General features: G+C 38.2%; 1 protein-coding gene across 7 annotated transcripts in view; it reads left to right on the top strand.

Annotated features, from left to right (window-relative positions):
- Positions 1-21,648, top strand: part of PHACTR2 (phosphatase and actin regulator 2) — a 175,978-nt gene that overhangs the window by 46,574 nt on the left and 107,756 nt on the right. For all 7 annotated transcript variants that reach the window (XM_069107470.1, XM_069107469.1, XM_069107471.1 and 4 more), the window contains exon 2: positions 11,231-11,398. In XM_069107470.1, coding sequence (XP_068963571.1) covers positions 11,231-11,398 — 168 coding nt within the window. The remainder of the gene's footprint in view (positions 1-11,230; positions 11,399-21,648) is intronic.

Raw genomic sequence — 21,648 nt, 5'->3', positions numbered from 1 at the left:
ACATTTTTATTTCCAGCATGTAGCATGGTTCCTGGCACATAGTAAGAACTTAATAAATGCTTGTTGCCTTATATATTTTTTGATCCTCATAGCAGCTCTGGGCGGTAAAGTGATTTGCTCAGGATCTAAGGCAGGGTTCAAACAGGTCTCCCTAACTCTACATCATGCTGCCTCTCGAAATCGGAGGAAGGGAACTTCTGTTTGGAAGGTCCTTGGGGTACAACAATCCTGAAGAAGAAGAATAGAATCAGTGAGATGATGAATGACACTTTTCTACATGTTCCAATGAGCCTGTTCTTTAAGTCTTGAGGCAAAAACTTATGCCAGACTTAAAAAAAAAAATACAACATGTTGGGGCGGCTAGGTGGCACAGTGAAAGAGCACCCGCCCTAGAGTCAGGAGGACCTGAGTTCAAATCCAGTCTCAGACACTTGACACACTTACTCACCGTGTGACCTTGGGCAAGTCACTTAACCCCAAATGTCCTTCCTTCTCCTCCAAAAAGCAAAAACCAACCAAACAAACAAAAAAAACCCCAACATGTTGTCTTGCCCATTATACTGGGATCTCAGTCAGAGCTTAGTTATCTTCATTCTAGCTATATGGGCATCTAGTCTCAGGATCAAAGATTTGAAGGCTGAAGTTATCCAGTCATAAAGCATTTATTAAATGTTTACTCAGGGACTGTGCTAAGGTCAAGAGATGCAAAGAAAAGCAAAGACATAGTCCCTGTCATCACATTCTTGTCTAAGAGACCCTGGGAGGTCACATAAGGTCAGCTCCCTTGCTGTGCAGATGAAGAAATCCCTACTGATAGTGACTCTAGCTCTTGGAGATTCTGAGCTGGAATTTGAACTCAGATCCTCCAAATCTCACACTCTTTCCATTATACTAAAGTGACATTGGACATATAGGCATTCATGTTGTGTTCTTTTAGAGGGATTACAGCGATTGTGTACAGAATCTCTTTTATAGCCAGGCTTTTATTATGATTTTAAATTCAGATGCTTGAGATTATTACCAGTTTCTTGGTTTATCCATCTATGTCTCTCCCTTAATCTTATGCCCCCAAAGGGAAATGTTACTTAAGACATCCTTAGGTCTACAAAGGCTTCCATCCGGCCATGTGGAGTGACAGGAGATTCCAGAGGTTAAACTCTTGGCCTCCAGTCTCACAGAATCAATATGTTTGTGCAGCTGCATGTTCTCCAGATTTACCGACAAGAACAATATCACATGGACTTGCTACAGGACATTTCACAGACAAAATTAAGTTGCTTGTTTCTGTAGCTTAATGGAATTTGGGCTGTCTGAATCAAAAAAGAGTCACTGCAAATGGGAGAGCTGCTTTTAATGCAAACAGAAGCAGTCCAAGTTTCTGATATCCACATCCCTCCCACAAACAACGTGCCAGAGGATGGATGTGCTGTTCTACTTACTATGAGTAACCAGTTTGCCAGGGAGAGTGAGGAATAGCAAGGAAAGAAACAATGTTTTAGTGCCCGCGCGCCTCCCCCCTTCTTTTCCTCACTCCTGTTTTCTCTCCTCAGCTCTTCTCTCTTCCTAGAGGTTAGAGGGGAGTGGGGTGGAGGAGAGAAAAATTCAAAAAATCTCCAGTCAGAAAACTGCCCAATGAGAAAGACCTGAAATTCAACCACATCAAAATAATGAATTAGCATGTTTTGCTTTGACATGTGCTTGGAGATTTAACTTCAGGAAATCATCATAAACTGTTAGATTTCTCCAGCTTTGAAATAAAATCAACTGGGGAAAAACCATGTGATTTTAAGTAGGTGGCTAAATGGTAATTTCCACCTGGGACAGAGCTGTGAAAAAATCTCCCACAGAGGATGGATTTAGCAGCACTGGTACTGGATTCCTACATTAAATCCAGACCTGCAGCTGCTTCAGATGGCAGAAGGGGATAGTGAATGAATGGGAAGCCCTGAGAGAAGCAGGCAGATTTCACACTCGCTGGGGCTGTGCCTGGTTGTAGGTCAGGGAGTCCTGGCAGCAGGCGTGTTGCAAGAACAAGAAGTTGTAGATGTCAGAAGAGAATGGTGGTTGGCCCCAGGGCTAGGGTTCTTAACCCTTTTTGTGGCATGGTGCTCTTGGGTGGTTGGTATAGTCTACGGACCCCTTCTCAGAATAACGTTTTTAAATGAATAAAATAAAATACATAGCATTGTAAAGGAAACCTTTTATACCTAAATACAGTTTTCAAAATAATTTTTTTAATAATTCATGATCCCTCAGTTAAGAAACCCTTATGCAGGGAATTAATAAAACTTGCTTGCACCTTGCCACAAGGTTGGGGAGACTTGAGGATTTGGTATATCCTACAGCTATAAAGGTCAGGTTCAATCAGTTACACCTTAGGCCATTCCAAGCTTGGGTAATTACTCCAGGACCACCCCATGGGCAGCTGGTAGCTTGGTGTGAAGAGTGCTAGGCCTAGAATAAGGAAGAACTGAGTTCAAATCTAACCTCAGACACTTACTAGCTGTGTGACCCTGGGCAAGTCACTTCATCTTTGCTTGCCTCACTTTTCTCAATTGTAAAATGGGGGTGATAATAGCAGCTAACTGCTCCCAGGGTTGTTGTGAGGATCAAATGAGGTCATGTTTATAAAGTGCAGGTAGCTAGGTGGCTCAGTAAACAGAGCACTGGCCCTGGAGTCAGGAGGACCTGAGTTCAAATCTGGCTTCAGACACTTAACACTTACTAGCCGTGTGACCTTGGGCAAGTCACTTAACCCCAATTGCCCTGCCTTCCTCGCCCCCCCCAAAAAGAAAAAACCCACAAAAATATATATTTATAAAGTGCTTATCACAGTGACTGGCACAGAGTAGGAGCTATATAAATGTTTCTTCCCTTCCTAGTGATGTGAATTCTAAGCACTGCAGCATAGAATACTGGACTTGGAGGTAGGAAAAACCTATGTAGACATCTTGTCTCTGACCTATATTACCTGTGATCCAGAGGAAGTCACGTAATGTCTCTCAGCCTGTTTTTTTTTTCATTGTATACATGCATATATATATGTTATGTGTGTATGAGAGGCATGTGCATGTGTGTGTGTGTGTGTGTGAGACTCTAATGTCCCTTCGAGCTCTAAATCTGTGATCTTTTGTGAATTTGTATTAGGATCTGCCCATTCATGAGCAGCTAAGTGGTGTACTAGGTAGAGTGCAGGGCCTGGAGACAGAAGACTCATCTTTCTAGGTTCCAAACTGACCTCAGACACTAGCTGTGTGGCCTTAGGCAAGTCATTTAACCCAGTTTGCCTCAGTTTCCTCATCTGTCAAATGAGCTGGAGAAGGAAGTGGCAGACCATTCCAGTATGTTTGCCAAGAAAATCCCAGATGGGGTCACAGAGAGTCAGACATGACTGAAAAATGACTGAGCAAAAATGCCCAGTCATGTCCAGAGTTATACCTACTCTGAGTTCAGGATTGTCATGGAAATCCCCAAGGGAAGCAAACCTTTTTTGGGTCTCCCACAGAAGAGGGAGAGCTGGGGATTTGAAGCTCCATCCAGTTCCATGCTACAAAGAATGTTTCTATAAATATTTTGTTACATGGGTTTGTTTTTTTGGTCATTGGCTTCTTTGGCATCCTTCCTTTCCTTTTCCAATCACAGTAGTTCAGGAACTCATCTCTAGATGGTGAATAGTTGTCCAAGTAGTCTTCTTGTTTTCAATTGATTGCCTCTCCAATCCATTCTCAACAACACTATCAAGTAGTTTTCTAAATACTCTACTCTGAATACTTCATTCCTGTACTCAAAAATGTTCAATGGTACTTCATTGCTTATTGAATAGATTATATATTCCTGATCCTAGTGATCTAGGCACTCATTGATATGGATTCAGCTTATCTTTTCAGTCATATCTTTTTTAAAATAACCATTTATTTATTTATTTATTTGTTTGTTTTCAAAATTCACTTCCATGGGATTTTGAGTTTTAAATTTTCGCTTCCTCCCTCTCTTTACCCCTCCCCAAGACGGTGTGCAATCTGCTACAGGTTCTATTTATACATTGATATTAAACATATTTTCACAGTCATGATGTAAAGAAGAATTAGAACTAATAGGAGGAACCATGAGAAAGAAGAAAAAACAAATCAACAAAAGAATAAGAGAGCAAATAGTATACTTCCATCTCTGCATTCGGACTCCAAAGTTCTTTTTCTGGATGTGGATAGCATTTTTCATCTTGAGTCTTTTGGATTGTCTTAGATCCTTGCATTGCTGAGAAGAGCTAAGTCTATCAAAGTCAGTCATTGCACAATGTGGCTATTACAGTGTGCAGTGTTCTCCTTCATCCATATCTTATGTTGCTCTCTCTACATACTCTACCTGACAGCTAAACTGGATTATTTGCCATTCCCCAGTACTATTCCTTATCTCTCCTGACTCTATACTGTTGCACATGCCAACTCTACCCCCATTTCTGAAATCTCCATTCCCCCATCAGTGCCTTTTGAAATGCTAATCTTTCTTTTCAAGACACAAATTTGATGCCATCTCCTCTGAAGCCCTTCCTTGATTACCTCTTTCTTCCTTTAATGAAAATAATCTTTCCCTCAAATATCTTATGGCATTTTTCTGGACTTCTTCCTTATCATAGCCTTCCCTGTGTCAATTATTTGCATGTTGTTGGAAGCATTATGTTGGTTTGGAAAGAGCATTGGAAATCATGATCTTAGACAAACCAAAGTAAAACTAGTCCTAAAGAGATAACCAAGGAAACTACAGTAAGTTTCTTTGATAAAGGTCTCATTTCCCAAATAGATAGAAAACAGAGTCAAATTTATTAAAAAAAAAAAAAAGAGCCATTCTTCAGTTGACAAAGGGTCAAAGGATATAAACAGGTAGTTTTCAGAAGAAGAAATCAAAGCTATCTATAGTCATGAAAAAAATGTTCTAAATCACTATTGATTAGGAAAAAAGGCAAATTAAAACAACTATGAGGTACTACTTTAAACCTATCAGAAATGACAAATGCTAGAGGAGATAAAGGAAAACAGGTATAGTAATAAACTGTCAGTGAAGTAGTAAATTGGTCCAGCCATTTTAGAGAATGATCTGGAACTATACTCAAAGGGCTATAAAATTGTGTATGCCATTTGATCCAGCAATACCACTACTAGGTCTGTATCCCAGAGAGATAAAAGGAAAAGGACCTATATGCACAAAAATATTTATAGTAGCACTTTTGTAGTCTCAAAGAATTGGAAATTGAGGAGATGCTCATCAACTGGGGAATGGATGAACAAGTTATGGCATATGATTGTAATGCTATTAAGCTATAAGAAATGATGAGAGAAGTGATTTCAAAAAAACATGCAAAGACCTATATGAACTGATGCAAAGTGAATTGAGAAGAACCAGGAGATCATTGTGAACAATAACATCAATATTGTAACCAGGAGATCATTGTGCACAATAACATCAATATTGTAATGAAGATCAGCTGTGAAAGACTTGGCTACTCTGATCAATACAATGATCCAAGATAATTGTAAAGGATTCATGATTTTAAAAAAATGCTATCCATCTCTGGAGAGAGAATTGATGACCTATAAGTGCAAATTGAAATATAATTTTTTCAACCCCTCCTTTTTTTTGTCTTCTTTTGTGATAATGGCTAATATGGAAATGTTTTGCATGATTTCACATGTATAATTACATCATTGTTTTCCTTCTCAGTGGGTAGAGGTGTGACATTGGACTTGCAATCTTGACTTGACTCACATATTAGTTGTGTGATTGTGGAAGGAAAGAAAGAGGCAAGCATTTATTAATTATCTATTTTGTGCCAGGCACTGTGCTAAGTGGTCTACAACTATGATCTTATTTATTATTCCCATTTTACAATTGAGGAAACTGAGGCAGACTTGTTAAGTGACTTGCCCATGGTTACACAGCTTGTAAGTGTCAAAGCCATATTTAAATTCAAGTCTTCTGCCTCTAGGCCCAGTGCTGGATTCATTATATCATCTACTTGCCTTTATGGGAAAGTTGATTAACTTCTCTGATTCTCAATTTCTCAAGCTGTGAGAGCTACTGCTTGCATTAACTACCTACCTTAGGGTTGTTGTAAAAAATACTTTGTAGGGGCCACCAGGTGGCTAAGCAAGTAAAGAGCACCAGCTCCAGTGTCGGGATGACCTGGGGATAAAATCCAGGCTCAGATACTTAGCACCACACCCAGAAATAACTGGTCGTGTAACCTTGAGCAAGTTACTTAACCCTGATTGCTTAAAAAAAAAATACTTTGTAAAAATTGGAGTGCTATTTCAATCAATCATTATTGTTATCATTGTACTCTATACTCATTAAGAGTATAGTCTGTGTTGTCTTCCTTTTGCATAAAGTAGCTTTGTGTAAAATGTTTATTGAAATGAAATAAACCTCCAGTTCTTTAATTTGATTCAGCTGTATGGTTGACATCCTTACTTCCCGTTCTCAGAAAAGTAAAAGTTAGGTTTAGCTTATCAGTAACTTGAGCCTTTGTGAAGGGAGGTATGATAAAAACTGACAGAGAGGGCGGCTAGGTGGCGCAGTGAGTAAAGCGCCAGCCCGGAGTCAGGAGGACCCGAGTTTGGTTCCTGCATCAGACACTTTAACACCCACACCCACACACCCACACCCACACACAAACTAGCCCTGTAACCTTGGGCAAGTTATTTAACCCCAATTGCCTTCCAAAAGGTAAACAAACAAATAAATAAATAAATAAATAAATACCTGATAGAGAAATTTGAAAATCTGCTGAGCATTTGGGATGTCCTGGGGAATGATGCTGTATTAATAGAATCATGGAATACTAGAGCTGGGAAGGTCCTTGTCCCGAGCTATTCCAGCTAATTTAGAGACTTAGAGATTTTCACAGATGATACAGATTGGTTACTGAAGCAAGACAGAGCCATTATCTTTAGCCTTTAATTTGGCGGCCCCTAATCAGATAGTCAAAGGCACAAGAGCAAGCAAGAAGGGACTGGGGACAAAGGATACATCTGGAACATGATCACCAGAGAGTCAAGAAAGGATACATTTGTGTCTCAGTCAACAGAAGTGACAATATGTATCCTCTATTCAGTCAACAGAGGAGTATTGGGATATCACCAAACTTTGGGCAAGATGATTCTCAGGTTATCACAGGAAGAGGAAAATGACCTATGAGTCTGGGAGAATCAACTCTCCTGACCTGGAACTCAGAATAAATCAAGCTCTCCTTATTCCTCCCCACTTGATAGGGAATACCTGTGTCCCATTCTATACAACAGAGCAACTCAGTAAAGTGGAGAAGAGACATGAATTTCATAGGTTGTAGTCTCATATAGGTATGTGTTTAATTTTTCACATTTGAAGTCATAGGCAAGGAGCTGTTGATTATCAAGGGTGCATGCATGTAGGATGGAGGTTTCCCAGGTTAGAATTCTAAGCACAGAAGGTTCCAGAAAAGGAACACGGGATGGGGTGGGGTAGGGATGCCAGGAAGGACAGTACGTTCATCTAAAGCAAAAGATAGCCTGCCACAAGGAAAGTTACTGTAAGCAAAGTTTAAGAGATCATCTATTCCTATCTCTTATCTTTATCTATGAGGAAACTGAGACCCTCGTGGTTTAGTCACTTGTCTAAAATCATGCAATTAATTAGTGGAGTCATAGCAAGAACATAGGTTTCCTACCTTGTTGTCCATTAATCTTTCCATTACACATTAATTCATTTCTTTTTAGTTCTCACACTCAGTAGTTTTACCTCTTCCTTCAAAATTTCAGCATAGCTCAACCCTCAGCTTGGGAGGGAAATCCCTCCTTGGAGGTCACTCCAAATGTCGTTCTCCAATATTGTTATCTGAGATACAGGAACTATGTGTTCTAGGTGAATTCACCTATTCTAGGTGAATCCTAGACTGTTTTAAACATAAATTTTATTTTTCATTATTTTTTACTTGATAAAGACAGGTTAAAATGAACATCTGCTTATGCAAAGAACCAAAAAAAGAGGATCGCATGTGAAACCTGGAATCTCAAACAGCTTGATCTTTTTTTTTTAAAGCATGTGCAAATTCAGCATGTTCGTTTTAAAGATGAGATTGTATCTCCCCATGAATCCCCCTTCTATTTTTGTCTACCTGTTGTTTTCTTAAGTGTTCGCAATAATCACAAAATTTTGCAGTTGATTTACTTTCCTAGTTAATTTTTTGTTCTGGCAGATATGAGAATGTTATCTGAACTCTACCCACTTGAGTTGGGGAGAGGCATCTCAGAAATTCATTGGGCATCAAGGGCAAACTAACTCAAAATAAGAGATTTCCTGTGCACAATTAGCACACAAATAATGAATCATTATTTATGTTTCAAAATGTTTACATGTTACAAATAAAAAAATACTCTCAAGTAAGTATGAAAAGGAAAATTCTAATAAATAGACAAGGATTTTAGACTTAAAAATGGAACACACATTAGAAGTCATCTAATTCAACTCCTTCATTTTGTAAATGAAGAAACCAGGGACCATGGAGGTGAAGAGACTTGCCTAAAATCACACAGCTAATAAATAAATAACAGTCAGAATTCAAATGCAGGCCCTCAGATTTCAAATTTAGGGTACTTTACTCTATGCTGACTTGTATTGATGACATAGGATCTGAATTTTTTTTTTTTTTTTTTGCCATTTGGAGGGCAATTGGGGTTAAGTAACTTGCCCAAGGTTACACAGCTAGTTTTTTTGTGTGGGTGTTAAGTGTCTGAGGCCGGAACTGAACTCAGGTCCTCCTTTACTCACTGTGCCACCTAGACACCCCTGAAAAATAAATTTTGAGCAGTGACTAGGAACACAAGTGAACTTGATGACACCCTCCCCACCACCAAATGGGTTGTGTAGTTAGGGATCTTATCTCTGTAGGAATGGTGAGTTCATTAGACTCATAGTTATTTATAGAGGAAAATATTGTTAATGGTTTTAATTTAAGATAACATTTTATTGATGTCTTTTGTTTTCTTATCACAATTATTTCTGGTTACTTCCCTTCTTTCATCAAACCAATATTTCCTTCCTTGTGACAAAGAAAAAGAGTCAAGCAAATACAAAAGACTTGGTGACCTGTCTGACAGTGTATGCAGCATTGCATATCCATAGTCCCTCATGTCTTTACCACAGGAAAGTATGTTTCCTCCCCTCTTGTCTCTTGCCAAAATTGGTTTTAATGTAAAGTTTTGTCTGGGAGAAAGATTTAAGGATCAAAAACAATTGTGGTTTTGAGAATATCCTGAAGAAATTGTAGACCTTTGATAGAAGGCAGAGACACTGTTTTTGCTCTAACTTCTCTGAGAGAGGCAACTAATTGCACCCTCCCTACCCTTCCCCCTCCCCAACCTTCATATTTGAAATGATTGTTTTCTGAACTATAGCCATTTCACTAATTCACCACTGAATGTGGTTGCTTTTTAATTCTAATTAATAAAATGACTAATCATGAATGGTTCAGAAAATAGAAAGATATATGGTTATGATATACATCTATGAATATACATGCTTATATACATGTTTGTGTATGTGCTTTTAGATGGAAAGATATAGAGAAAGAGAGAGAGAAAGAAAGGAAAAGGAAGAAAGAAAGAAAGAAGAAGGAAAGAAAGAGAAAAGGAAAGAAAATACTGTAGATGCTGGCTTCTGACTCAGGCACTTTCTAAAAGCAGATAAAATAACCAGAATTGAAAGTGCGTAATAAATGAAGACAGCAGTGGTTAATTTTCAGAAAAAATTATGTTTATGAAGTTAAGACTTTGAAATGTCAGGTTCACACACCCTACTACATACCTCATCCTTAGTCCTTCATTCTGGAGCTTATTTGGTTTACTTTTGATTTTTCCCTTTAGGAAAAGCTAAGATTTGAATTACTGATGAGTGGTCTTGTATGGAAAGTGAATTTCTAAGGGGTTGTATCACGGATGAGAAATTGAGGATTCTTTAGAGAATAATTGATGATGACCTCTTTATACTCATGGATTGAATATTTCTAGTGAAATTGACTTTATACTGATCTCCCAATGTGGTATAGTGGAAACATGCACTGATTCTGAAGACTGAGGTTGAAATCTTGCCACTGACACTCACTTGGTAGTAAAGAACTCTACTCCCCTGCATCTCAGATTCCTCATATGTAAAATGAGGAGGTTTGACTAGCTGGCCTCTAAAGTCATTCACTGCTTTAAATCTGTGATCCTCTTCTGTTTCACCAAGTTTGATCTGTGAGAGGTTAATCCTTCAATGAGAACAGAGCAGTGATTCTAAGCAGAGGATAAAGGCTGCTCACATTCTGATTGGATTTGGATTTTGTAGCATTTATACCTGTTCCAGAAAAATTGTTCAGGCAGGACGAATATGTATGTGAGGATGAGAAAAGCACTTAGATCAGGAAAAATTTCCTCATAATTGGAGCTGTTGAAAATTGGGATGGGCTGCCACTGGAGGTGCGTGGAGGTGGGAGAGGACAAGTTGAATTTGGACTGGAGCAGAGTATATATGAAGGGAAATAGTGGAAAATAAGTCTGGGAAGGTATCTTGGAACCAGTAAGCCACTTTCTCTAATGATTAGTATGTATATGTGTATGTATGTATGAATGTTTGAATGTATGTCTACAGGGCTAGCTAGGTGGCACAGTAGATAGAGTACCAGGCGTGGAGTTAGGAAGATTCATCTTCCTGAGTTCAAATGTGGTCTCAGACACTTCTTACCAGTATGACCCTGGGCAAGTCACTTAATATTGCCTCAGTTTCCTCATCTCTCAAATGAGCTAGAGAAGGAAATGGCAAACTACTCTAGTATTTTTGCAAAGAAAACTACAAATGGCGTCACAAAAAGTTGGACATGACTGAAACAACTAAATAACAATAATAACAACATTTGTGTCTGCACATATGTGTATGTACAATATCCCCCCCTCAATAACAAGCATTTATTTTCTTTCCCTCCAACTTCTCTTCCAACAACTGACTAAGAAAAAGGAAAAGAAAAACCAAATAACAGAAATATTGGTTGGTTTATATTAAAGGAAGTTCTTTCTGTTGGAAAACAATATAACCAGGCAAAGAAACTCTCATTTAATATTCTCATTAGAGTCAGAATATGACTTCTTGAAATGAGAAGAGGCAAATGGGCTGACCTTTTGTTTTGTTTCAGTCCTGATTTGCTCTTTTTTTTCTCTTTTTACAGTTGATGGACTGGATAAGGCTTCCATTGCAAACTCAGATGGACCCACTACAGGTTCCCAGACACCTCCTTTCAAGAGAAAGGGTAAACTCTCTTCTATAGGCAAGATCTTTAAACCTTGGAAATGGAGAAAAAAGAAGACCAGTGACAAATTTAGAGAGACCTCAGCAGGTATGAGTTTTATAACTTCAGTAGGCGGAGATTGAAACAACTGTAAATTTTTGAAAATTGTGTGAAGCAAGGTCTTTTCAAATAGGTAAGAAGAATAATTAGATCCATTGTTGATGGGGTGATTTAGAGGGAACTCTCTCAAGATTCTGATTCTGCCCTCTTTTCCTCATTTTGCATTTGTAGCATACTCTGATCAATACATACTTTCAGGCTTGTGTAGAGAATTATTTGCATTTGAGAAGAGAGAGATGACATGGTGGATAACAGGGAAGTCATGATGTCAAGACTGCTATCGTCTATTACCTGAGCAGTAGCTGGTGGTGATATTGCCCAAGTTAAATTTTGAAATGGGAAAGGAAAATGTGTTCACTTGTTTTTCATGCAAGTCTAACGTGGGCATACATGAAGGAAATCATATTTGTCGTGCTTTAATATTTATTAAACTGCTGTCTCACAATTGGTATAAATTGAGGCATTAATTAATATGAACTCTACCTGGTGTTAAGACCCAACTTTTGACTAAATCTGTGATTGGGAGTCCTTTATTTGGTGAGTTGTGAAATAAATCCCTATTATATGCCAGATGCTACCTTAAATGCAGGTGAAATAAAAAAAAAAAGTGAAATAAAACCTGCCCATTTACACAGAGACGAGATAGCAAAAGAAAGGAAGGAAGGGGACCCAGGACAGATCACAGGAGTCTTCCATATCCAGGGAAGCAGGGAATACATGATAATCCCTGAGTGGGAATGGGCAGATAGATAGGAAGAGAACAAGGAGAGAATAGTGTCCTGAAAACCCAGGGAGTAAAAAGTGTTAAAGAGGAGGCAGGCAGGTAGGAAGCAGTTATTAAATGCCTTTATATTCCAGTCAGAGTGAACAGTGTCAATACTGAAATGGTTAAGGCTGAGGATTGATATTAGGGCCCTAGATTTAGCAATTGAGAGATCATTGGTAATTATGAAGAGCAGTTTCACTAAGTGGTAAGATTGGAAACCCTGAACCATGTGGTGAGTGCCTTCAATGTAGGTGATGATACTAACAGTCATCAATAATTCCATCAGAGCTTTCAATGCTTTTATATTTAATTTTATATATTCTGACAACATCCTCATGATTTAAGGAAAAGAAGTCCCCTTGTCTTCATTCTGCTATAACCAAGATCAATTGACTCTCAAAAAAAGGTCACTTTGACAGCTCAATAAACATGTATAAATAAATATCAGCCCCATTATACCTCTTAACTTTCAATAAAATAGGTGAAGCCTTTGTTACATGATTTGACTATGAGTAGCTTTGTACTTATTCTCCTACATGTCCATCAGCTTGCCTGACTGTGAGTAGCACAACCTACCACTCGTGGGCCTAAAAGAACACGTCTGAGGAAAGACCAGGGATGTGAGCTATCTTTTAGGTCCACAGCTGTGGAACAAAAACAGATGCCATGTCCAGCTAAGGTGAAAGGGTCAGAGAGCAAAGAGGAAGGCACCCTGGGGAAACCCTCAGACTCTAAGGCATTTGCAGCTGTATAAATATCATAATAAAAAAATTTAACATTTAAGAAGAGAGATTACTCTAGGAAAACATTAAAACAACAAAGCTTTGGGGCTTTATTTTTTCCAGTGGCAAGTTGTTCCCTTGTATAGAAGGCAACATGGTACAGCCAATAGGTTCAATGCAGACAAACTGGGGGAAAGAGGGATTAGTAATTTCTCTCTCTATATATATGCCTTTTCTCTTCAGCCCTTTCCTGGCATCTGTGCAGCCTTCTTTCTTACAATAATAATCATATTTATATAGCATTTTAAGATTTGCAAAGTGCTTTCGTCACAGTATACCCATGCATTATGGCAGTGCACATAGTATTATGCTTATTGTATATATGAGAAAACTCAGGCTCAGAGAGGTCAAATAATTTGCCTATGGTCCTTGATCTTCTCTATTTTTTTTTCTTTTTGGAGGGGGAAGGTAGGGTAATTGGGGTTAAGTGACTTTCCCAAGGTCACACAGCTAGTAAGTATTAAGTGTCTGAGGCTGCATTTGAACTCAGGTCCTCCTAACTCCAGGGCTGGTGCTCTATTCACTGTGTCACCTAGCTGCCCCCTTAATCATCTCTTAACCAGTCCCTTTTCCTTGTCACTTATTTAAGCCACATTTCCACTACTACTGCTGTTCAAGGAAAAACTAATATTCAGTGCACTGTGAAATTTGCCACACATTGATTGGGAAGCAGAGTGGGTAAGCTAACTAAAGTGAGCCATCCGGCAATCCATTTGCTCCCTTTTTTTCTTTCACTGGAGAGTTTTATAGGAATGGAATGGGGAGGGAGTAAATATTGCATGTATTATGTGCTAGAAACTGTAAAAAGTACTTTTTAAAAATAAATATCTCATTCGATCCTCACAACAACCCTGTGAGATTGGTAGTTATTATTTGTTTTATGATTGAGGAAACTGAGACAGATGGGGGTTAAGTGACTTGTCTACCAGCTATTAAATGTCAATGACTAGATTTGAACCCAGATCTTTGTGACTCCTGACCCAGTTCTCTATCCTGTTGCAGTACCATATACCTCAGCTGCCTTATAAAAAGCTGAGCATCGGAACAATATTGGTGGACTTCATTCACCTAGTTCCAGAATGCCACTAAATTAAGAATCTAGAGAGGATAATTAAATGTTGCATTAATTGACTTTTTAGGTTTTTGCTTCAGAATTACACCCCAAAATGTGTGCATCTTGTATCATGCTCCTCTGTATCCGTTTTTCCAAACACACTTAAAAAGCTAGTAATGTTGTATATGTTACAAATGTCCTATCACCCAACGATTCTGTTGTATGTATTTAACTTTTGAACTACTAGTGAGCGTCACACATGGTGCTAGTTAAATGTAAAACACAAAGTACATTGTGTGTCATTATTCAGTTTTTCCCAGATGTGCCCGTCAGATTCGTGGAGACATCAATGGGCTTAACAGTGGATGAAAAGAAAATCTTTTTTTTTTAAACGTTTTAAGATCATGGATTCATAATTGGAAGGGACCCTAGACACCATCTAGAACAACCCCCTCATTGTGTACATGAACAAACTGAGGCCTAAGGAAATAAGCATCGGATGGGGGCTTTTACTGAAGGCCTTCTACTACAAAGCCAAGTGCTCTCTCCATGGTGCCATAATTATTAAGTGGCTACTATGTGCCTAGCACTTTACAAATATAATCTCATTTGATTTTCATGTACCACCCTATGAGGCAGGTGCTATTATCTCCACTTTGTTGTTGAAGAAACTGAGACAGACAGAAGTTAAGTGACTTGCCCAGGGTCGCACAACTATTAAGTGTCTAAGGTCATATTTGAACTCAGGTCTTCTTGATGTTAGGCCCAGAGCTCTGTCCACTGTGCCTCTGTAAAGATAGATTCAATTAAACCCATGATATCTCCCACACAGGGCAGCTAGGTGCAATGGATAAAGTGCCAGGCCTGTAGTTCAAATCTGCCCTCAGACTTACTAACTGTGTGACCCTGGGCAAGTCACTTAACCCCGTTTGCCTCAGTTTCCTCATCTGTCAAATGAGCTGGAGAAGGAAATGGAAAACCACTCCAGTATCTTTGCGAAAACTCAAAATGGGGTCATTAAGAGTTTAACACAACTGAAATGATTGAACAACAACAAATCTTTCATACAGATTGTAAGCAGGTGTTTGTGCAGGTCCTCATCTGGGACCTTGGTCTCATTATACACAGCCTCATATCACATGATGATGTAGGAAGGGCTCAGAGAGTCTGTGAAGTCACCATATGACTAAGAGTTTGTAAATATTTTTATTTATATTCAGATGTTGACGTACTGTGTACATCCATCTGTTAGAAGCTTCGTTTCATCCAGTGTATTTTTAATGATTAAAAATTGCCCACATTCACTAACCTTGTTACAAAACAGTTCATCTCAAAAGCTGTTGCCAGCCCTGTGGTTTCTGAGAGCTCACATAACTTCACTACACACCATCCTTCAGCAAAAGGAGCAGGAAATCCAGGAAGGAATTGAACACTGCAGCTTAAACATTTTGTCATGACTTCCTTTCTCAATCCAAACTCAGGGACTTGATTCAGATGAGCAAACAAGACGAAGTTCAGAAAGCCTCCTCCCCTATTTCAAAGCTGGATAGAACCCACTCATTTTGCTCTTATTTTCATGGGGGAGGAGAAGCAGGTGCTGAAGTGTGCTACCCTCCTCATGGATATACTTGAAGCTTAGAAGAAAGTATTCTTGTGAACTGGTTGGGTTCCAAAAGTTCATTTGAAGTCAGTTGTTTGGTACCCATGCTTTCCGCTTGGAAACCATGTTATAAATGGTGGCCAGGTTTCCAGGCAAGAGAAGAAAAGTCTTTTAATCCAAAATGTAGCTGAATTTGCTTGCTCCGTGAGAAATTTCTTTTCTCTTATTATTAGTGATAATTACTAGATATTACATAGTAGATATTATCAGTGATCAAATAGTTAATAGTTTACAATTATTCTTTTCCCAGCTATTTGTTCATATTATTTGACCACTTATCTTTTAGGGAATTATTTTTGTCCTCATACAGCTCTATATGAGAAGGCAAATCTTTTTTTAAAGTTTTATTGATTATTTTAAAAAATTCCATTTCCTAATACCACTGCTGAGTAGAACCATACCTTGAAATGAAATACAGCCAAACAAAGCAAACTGACACATTGATTGTGTCTGGCAAAATGACCCTCATTCCAAACCATTTGTCTTTTGAGAAGCAGGAAGGATGATGCCCAATCAGTCCTCTGGAGACAAGACTGGTCAGTACATTGATCTGAGTTCTGATTACTTTTAATGGTTTTTTTTTTTTAATATTACTGTGGTCACTATGTAAATGGCTCTTTTGGTTCTGTTTAGTTCACTCTTCACCACTTCATATCTTCATTCAAAAAGCATTTATTGAGCACTTACAGTACTATGTACAAAGCAGTCGGCTGGGTGCTAAGTATTCAAAGACAAAAATGAAACTAATCCTTTTCCTTAAGGAGCTTACAGTCTAACAAAGGATGACACTGTATACATATGTGTGCACATGTGTGTGACTGTATAAATGTGTGTATATACAGACATGCACACATAACCACAAAATATTGTTGGAAAGGTATCAGCATGTGGAGGGGTTGGGAAAGGCTTCATAAAGAAAGTGGCTGAGCTGAAGGTAGGATCTAAAGGTAGGTTTTCTAAGAGTCAGAAGCAGGGAGAGTCTCTACTTAAGACAGAGACAAGTCCAATTTTCCTGGATTGTAGTGTGGACAAAGCAGTGAGTGAAGAGCTGAGAGTGATGCCAAGATTGCAAACCTGGATGACATTAGAAAGGTGTTGGTGTCCTCAAATGAAATAGAGAAACTTGAAAAGAATGAGGGAGTGGGTTTAGGGGAAAGATAATGAGTTAGTTTTGGACATGTTCAATTTGTAATGCCTTATAGGACTTCCAGTTGGAAATGGCAATTTGTGACGAGTGACTGAAATTTGCAAGAGATACTGGGGCAGGTTATTCAGATCTTCAAGTCATCAGCCCATTCATATCATGACACATGACACACCATAAATTTAAGTATTCATAATTTGGGGACTGCTTGATTTTGAAGAAAGAATTTTCATAATAAAAGGATGCTTACTTTTGCCATTTCTATTTAAACATTAGTGGAGTAGAGGAGGCTGACCTACCTTAAACTGTATCAAGAGTTGCAAATTGTCATTAAGACAGAAATATGTTCACATGTGAGGAATATAAACAGCTAGGGAGGGAGGGAAAGTAAGGTTACCTTGTTCTATAGTGAAGGACCAGGAATAGCTATGTAAGAATGGCAAATAATTGACACGGGGCATTAAGGTTGGCAAAGCATTTTACATACATTTGCATTGCTTGAACCTCACAATCCTTAAAAGTAAATGTTATCCGTACTGTTATTTGCATTTTGCAGAAAAGGAAGTTTAACCTGAGAGGTGTTAGAGACTTCTTTCAGCTAATAAGTTTCTGAAGTGGGATTCAAATACAGGTGTTCCTTACTATTCATTATGCCATGCTGCTACAATAACTCAATGGCCATTTGAATAAATGGAGAAAATGGACAAACTGATTATATAGTATACTACAGAAAAAAAAAAACAATTAAAAATGGGAAATAAGTCTGTTTTATTGGATTCAGTCAGTAGTTCCCTGGGAGTTTTTTTAAAATTGAATTCAGTCTAGCTAAGTTGATGTGTGAAATTATGTGGGTGTGAGAGATGGTAAGTTCCCTTATCCTGTTGTTTATTATAAGAATGATGGTAGCACTAAAAACTGATTGCTTGTCAGTTTCCAAGAAGGGACATCAAATCCAGTAAAAAGAGAGTATACATTCCCCCTTGCATTTCTCACATTATAATTCACTGGGTATTGTGTAGGTAGACAGTAAACAAGCAAAAAAAGCCCAGTTTTACCTTTCCCCTTAAGGGATATTTATCATTGCAGAAATAAATTGTCCTGTTATTTTCCTCTTTGTTTACCATGTTTTCAGTAAGCAGTTTTGTAAAGATTAATACTTGAGGAAATTAGCTTTCCATCAAAACCAGTCACATTACTGGACAAACTAACAACATTTAGAAATTGGAGGTGGAAATTACTTCAAAAGTTATAGTCCTGGTTAGGTGGTACAGTGAATAGAGCACCGGCCCTGGAGTTTGGAGGACCTGAGTTCAAAAAGGGCCTCAGACACTTAACACAAAAACTAGTCGTGTGACCTTGGGTAAGTTGCTTAACCCCAATTGCCCTCCAAAAAGAAAAATTAAAGTTATATTGTCCAATGTCCTTTTTTAACAGATAAGAAATTAAAAATCCTGGGGAGTAAAAGGACTTTCTCAAGGGGACAGGTAGTGCAAATACACAGACAGGTGGTGGAACTGCATTTTCTGACTCAAAACCCAGTGTTTATTCTACATACCACACTGTCTTCTATTAGATTAAGAAGTCCCAAGTGCCCAGAATTCCCAAATGGATATAATCTCAAAAAGAATGAGGACTATTATTTTGATACTTTTGAATTCTTCTCCGTGGGTAATATCTCCGCAAACACAGATAAATTGCCATGGCTACAAAATGTATAACCTCACGAGCAGCTTCATGAAGGATCTATGATCTGTTCCCAGACTTAGGTTGGATACTCTTCCAGTCTGGTAAAATGTTCCAGAATTGTGGTCTCAATGAAGGATAAGCAGAGCATCACTCAACCAGAAAGCTTTTAATTAAGTGCTAGGCAGCACAGTAGATAGAGTGCTAGACCTGGAGTCAGGATGTCTTACCTTCCTGAGTTCAAATCTAGCTTCAGACACTTAGTAGCTGTATGACCCTTAACTTAACCCTGTTTGCCACAGTTTTCTCACCTGTCAAATGATCTGGAGAAGGAAATGGCAAACTACTCTACCATCTTTGCTAAGAAAATCCCAAATGTGATCACAGAGACTGAACAGCAACAAAGTCCCTAATATGTTCCAAGGACTGTACCAGTCTCTGGGGATAAAAAGGAAAAAAATGAAATGGCCCCTGCTCTCAAGAAATTAATATTATTTGGGGGTGGGGAATGTGGAGATAAAATATGTATCCCTTTAAGTTATGCTAAGTTATACATGGCAATTTTGGTAAGTTATGTTGTTATATATGGTAATTTTGTGGTAGTAGTAGTAAATACTAACAGTCCAGGGGGATCAGGAAAGGGTTTCTGTAAAGTGGAGAATTTTAGCTAAACTTTGAAGGAAACTAGAGTTTCTGAGAGGCAGAGGTGAGGAGGGAGTGTTTATCATACATAAAAGACAGTTTTACAAGTTCACAGAAATAATAGATAAAATTTGGTATGTGAGGAAGAGACAGAAGGCCAGTTTAGCTAAACATGAACAAGAATAATATATAATAAAGCTCTAAAAGTTGGAGCCAGGTTTTAAAAGGCTTTAAGTGCTATATAGAAGAGTTTTTAGTTTATTCTAGATATAATAGAGAGCCACTGGAATTTATTGAGAAGGTGAATGACCAGGTAAGACTAGTGCTTTAGGAAATATCACTTTGACAACTGTGTGGAAGATAGATTAGAAAGGGGAGAGACCTAAGGCAAGAAAACAAATTGAGAAGCTATTAGAATAGTCTCATTCAATGGTTTCTAAATTGGGGGGAGGGCTGGGAAGGAGGCATATGATGAGACCCCAAAGAGGGTCAGAGAGTGGGAACACAGATTACATCTAATCCTCCCAGAAGCTCTCCTTTATGGAGTTTGTCTCCTATACAGCCATACCACCCTCATCACTCATTATGGCCCCAAACTCCCCAGTTTGCACCCTCCCATCACTGGCCTCCTGTGGCTCTCAAACCTCCCACCCTTTTTCCTTTCTCCATTAGACATTGTGACAAATGCACACATACTATCAGCTATTAAACTCTTCGTTCCTCCCCAGGACACTTTGTGGTTGCTTACAATATAGGTGATTCTCCATTCTGGACCAATGAGTAAGAGTCTACTTTCCCTACTCACGTTAATTTTTGGTAGAATACAATGAATTGTGTAACATGAACAGGTTTGGGTGGGTTATATCTGAAGAGCAGATTTTATTACATGATCTTTTCCCAGCCTTATTCCAAATTTCCCTATTTCTTTTGAGAGCATCATCATCATTTTAGTCACCCAGTTTCACAACTTTGATTTCTATCCCCAGCACTTAACACAGCACCTGACATAATAAACAATAGATTCTGGTTAACTGACTGAATTCTCATTCTCACACCATATAGCTAAAAAGTTGCCAATATTATGATTTCTAGTCCATGGTGTCTCTCCTATCTTTCTTTCTATGCAAACTTCTACCACTCTCATTCAGTCACGTATGGCCTCTGGACTGTACTATTACCATAGACTCATAATGCTTCTCCCCTGCCCCAAGTCTGTCTGCTATTCAATCTGTCCTCTGCATAGCTGCCAAAGTGATTTTCCCCAAAGCACAAATCTGACCATATCACTTTCCTACTCAATAAACTCCAGCAACTCCATAATGCTTCTAGGATCAAATATTAATTCATCATCTTATCCATTTAAAATTCTTTTTTTGTGTAATTTTTACAATTTATTGACTTTTTAGGGTTTTTTATACTGACTTTTTAGTACATTATATAAGTTATTGAAAAATAAATATTTTGAGGGATTCCTCAATTTTTTTTAATTGATAAAAGCATGATTAAAGTTTGGAAAACTCTGGGTTAGGTGAGCAATGAGAGTTTGAGTTAGGGTTGTAGCTATGTGAGTGGAGAGAGATAAATCAATCAGAAAGATGTTAGGCAGGTAGATTTGACAGGATTTGGAACCTTATAGGGTTATGTTAGGTAAGGAAAGGTGAACATCTCGAAGATTACTGCAAAATTCCAAACCTGAGTAACTAGAAAGATGGTGGTATGCCCTTGACAAAAACAGAGATTGAGTGATTTTCAATGTGTAGAGAGAAGAGAGCCTTTATTCATGCCCACAGTTAAAGGGCAGCAAAGTTAAAAAAAAAAAAAAAGCAGACTTGCAGGTTGGAAGAGAACAGGGTCATGAAAACCCAAACAGGAAGGAATATCTAGGAAGTTGGGGGTAGTCATCAGTTTCAAATACAGCAGAGAGGTCAAAGATCAGGACTGAGAAAAGGTCATTAAAATGAAAAATCAAAAACCCAGGGTAACTTTGAAGAGAGTAGTCTTAGGTGAGTGATATTGTCTAAAGCTAAATTGCAAAGGATTGAGGAGTGAAAAAGAGGAAGTGGAAATAACTAGTATAGATATCTTTTTTCTAGGTATTAGATGGTAGAGAAAAATGAAGATGGGGGTGGCAAATTTGGAGGCAATCTGCTAGAAGACTTGGGATCAAAAGTACAAGTAGAGAGATTGGGCTTTAGTGGAGGATGCAGAATACTATTTTTTTGTCATAAAATTTATTCTTAGATAATACTATTTCTTTTAGGATGATCCTTTATTTCCTATATATTTGAGAAAATATTTGTTTTATTTATTCTGAACTTCAGATATTTTTATTTGTCTGGCAAAAGCCAGACTTCTTTCTAAAGACTCTTAGCATTTTCAGAGGAAGAATATATTCATACAGGGGAAGTCAACTCAGATAAGCAAGAATGAAAAATCATTTTTCACTGAGAACACCATGGAAACATTCTCATGTGAATCACTAGTGATACTGATTTTGTTGACTCTAA

Source organism: Petaurus breviceps, unplaced genomic scaffold, assembly GCF_028583685.1.
Source record: "Petaurus breviceps papuanus isolate PSGF00001 unplaced genomic scaffold, PetGlider_PUasm1.0 90064, whole genome shotgun sequence".
Taxonomy (NCBI): Eukaryota; Metazoa; Chordata; class Mammalia; order Diprotodontia; family Petauridae; genus Petaurus; species Petaurus breviceps.
This window is presented reverse-complemented; position numbering and strand designations above follow the sequence as displayed.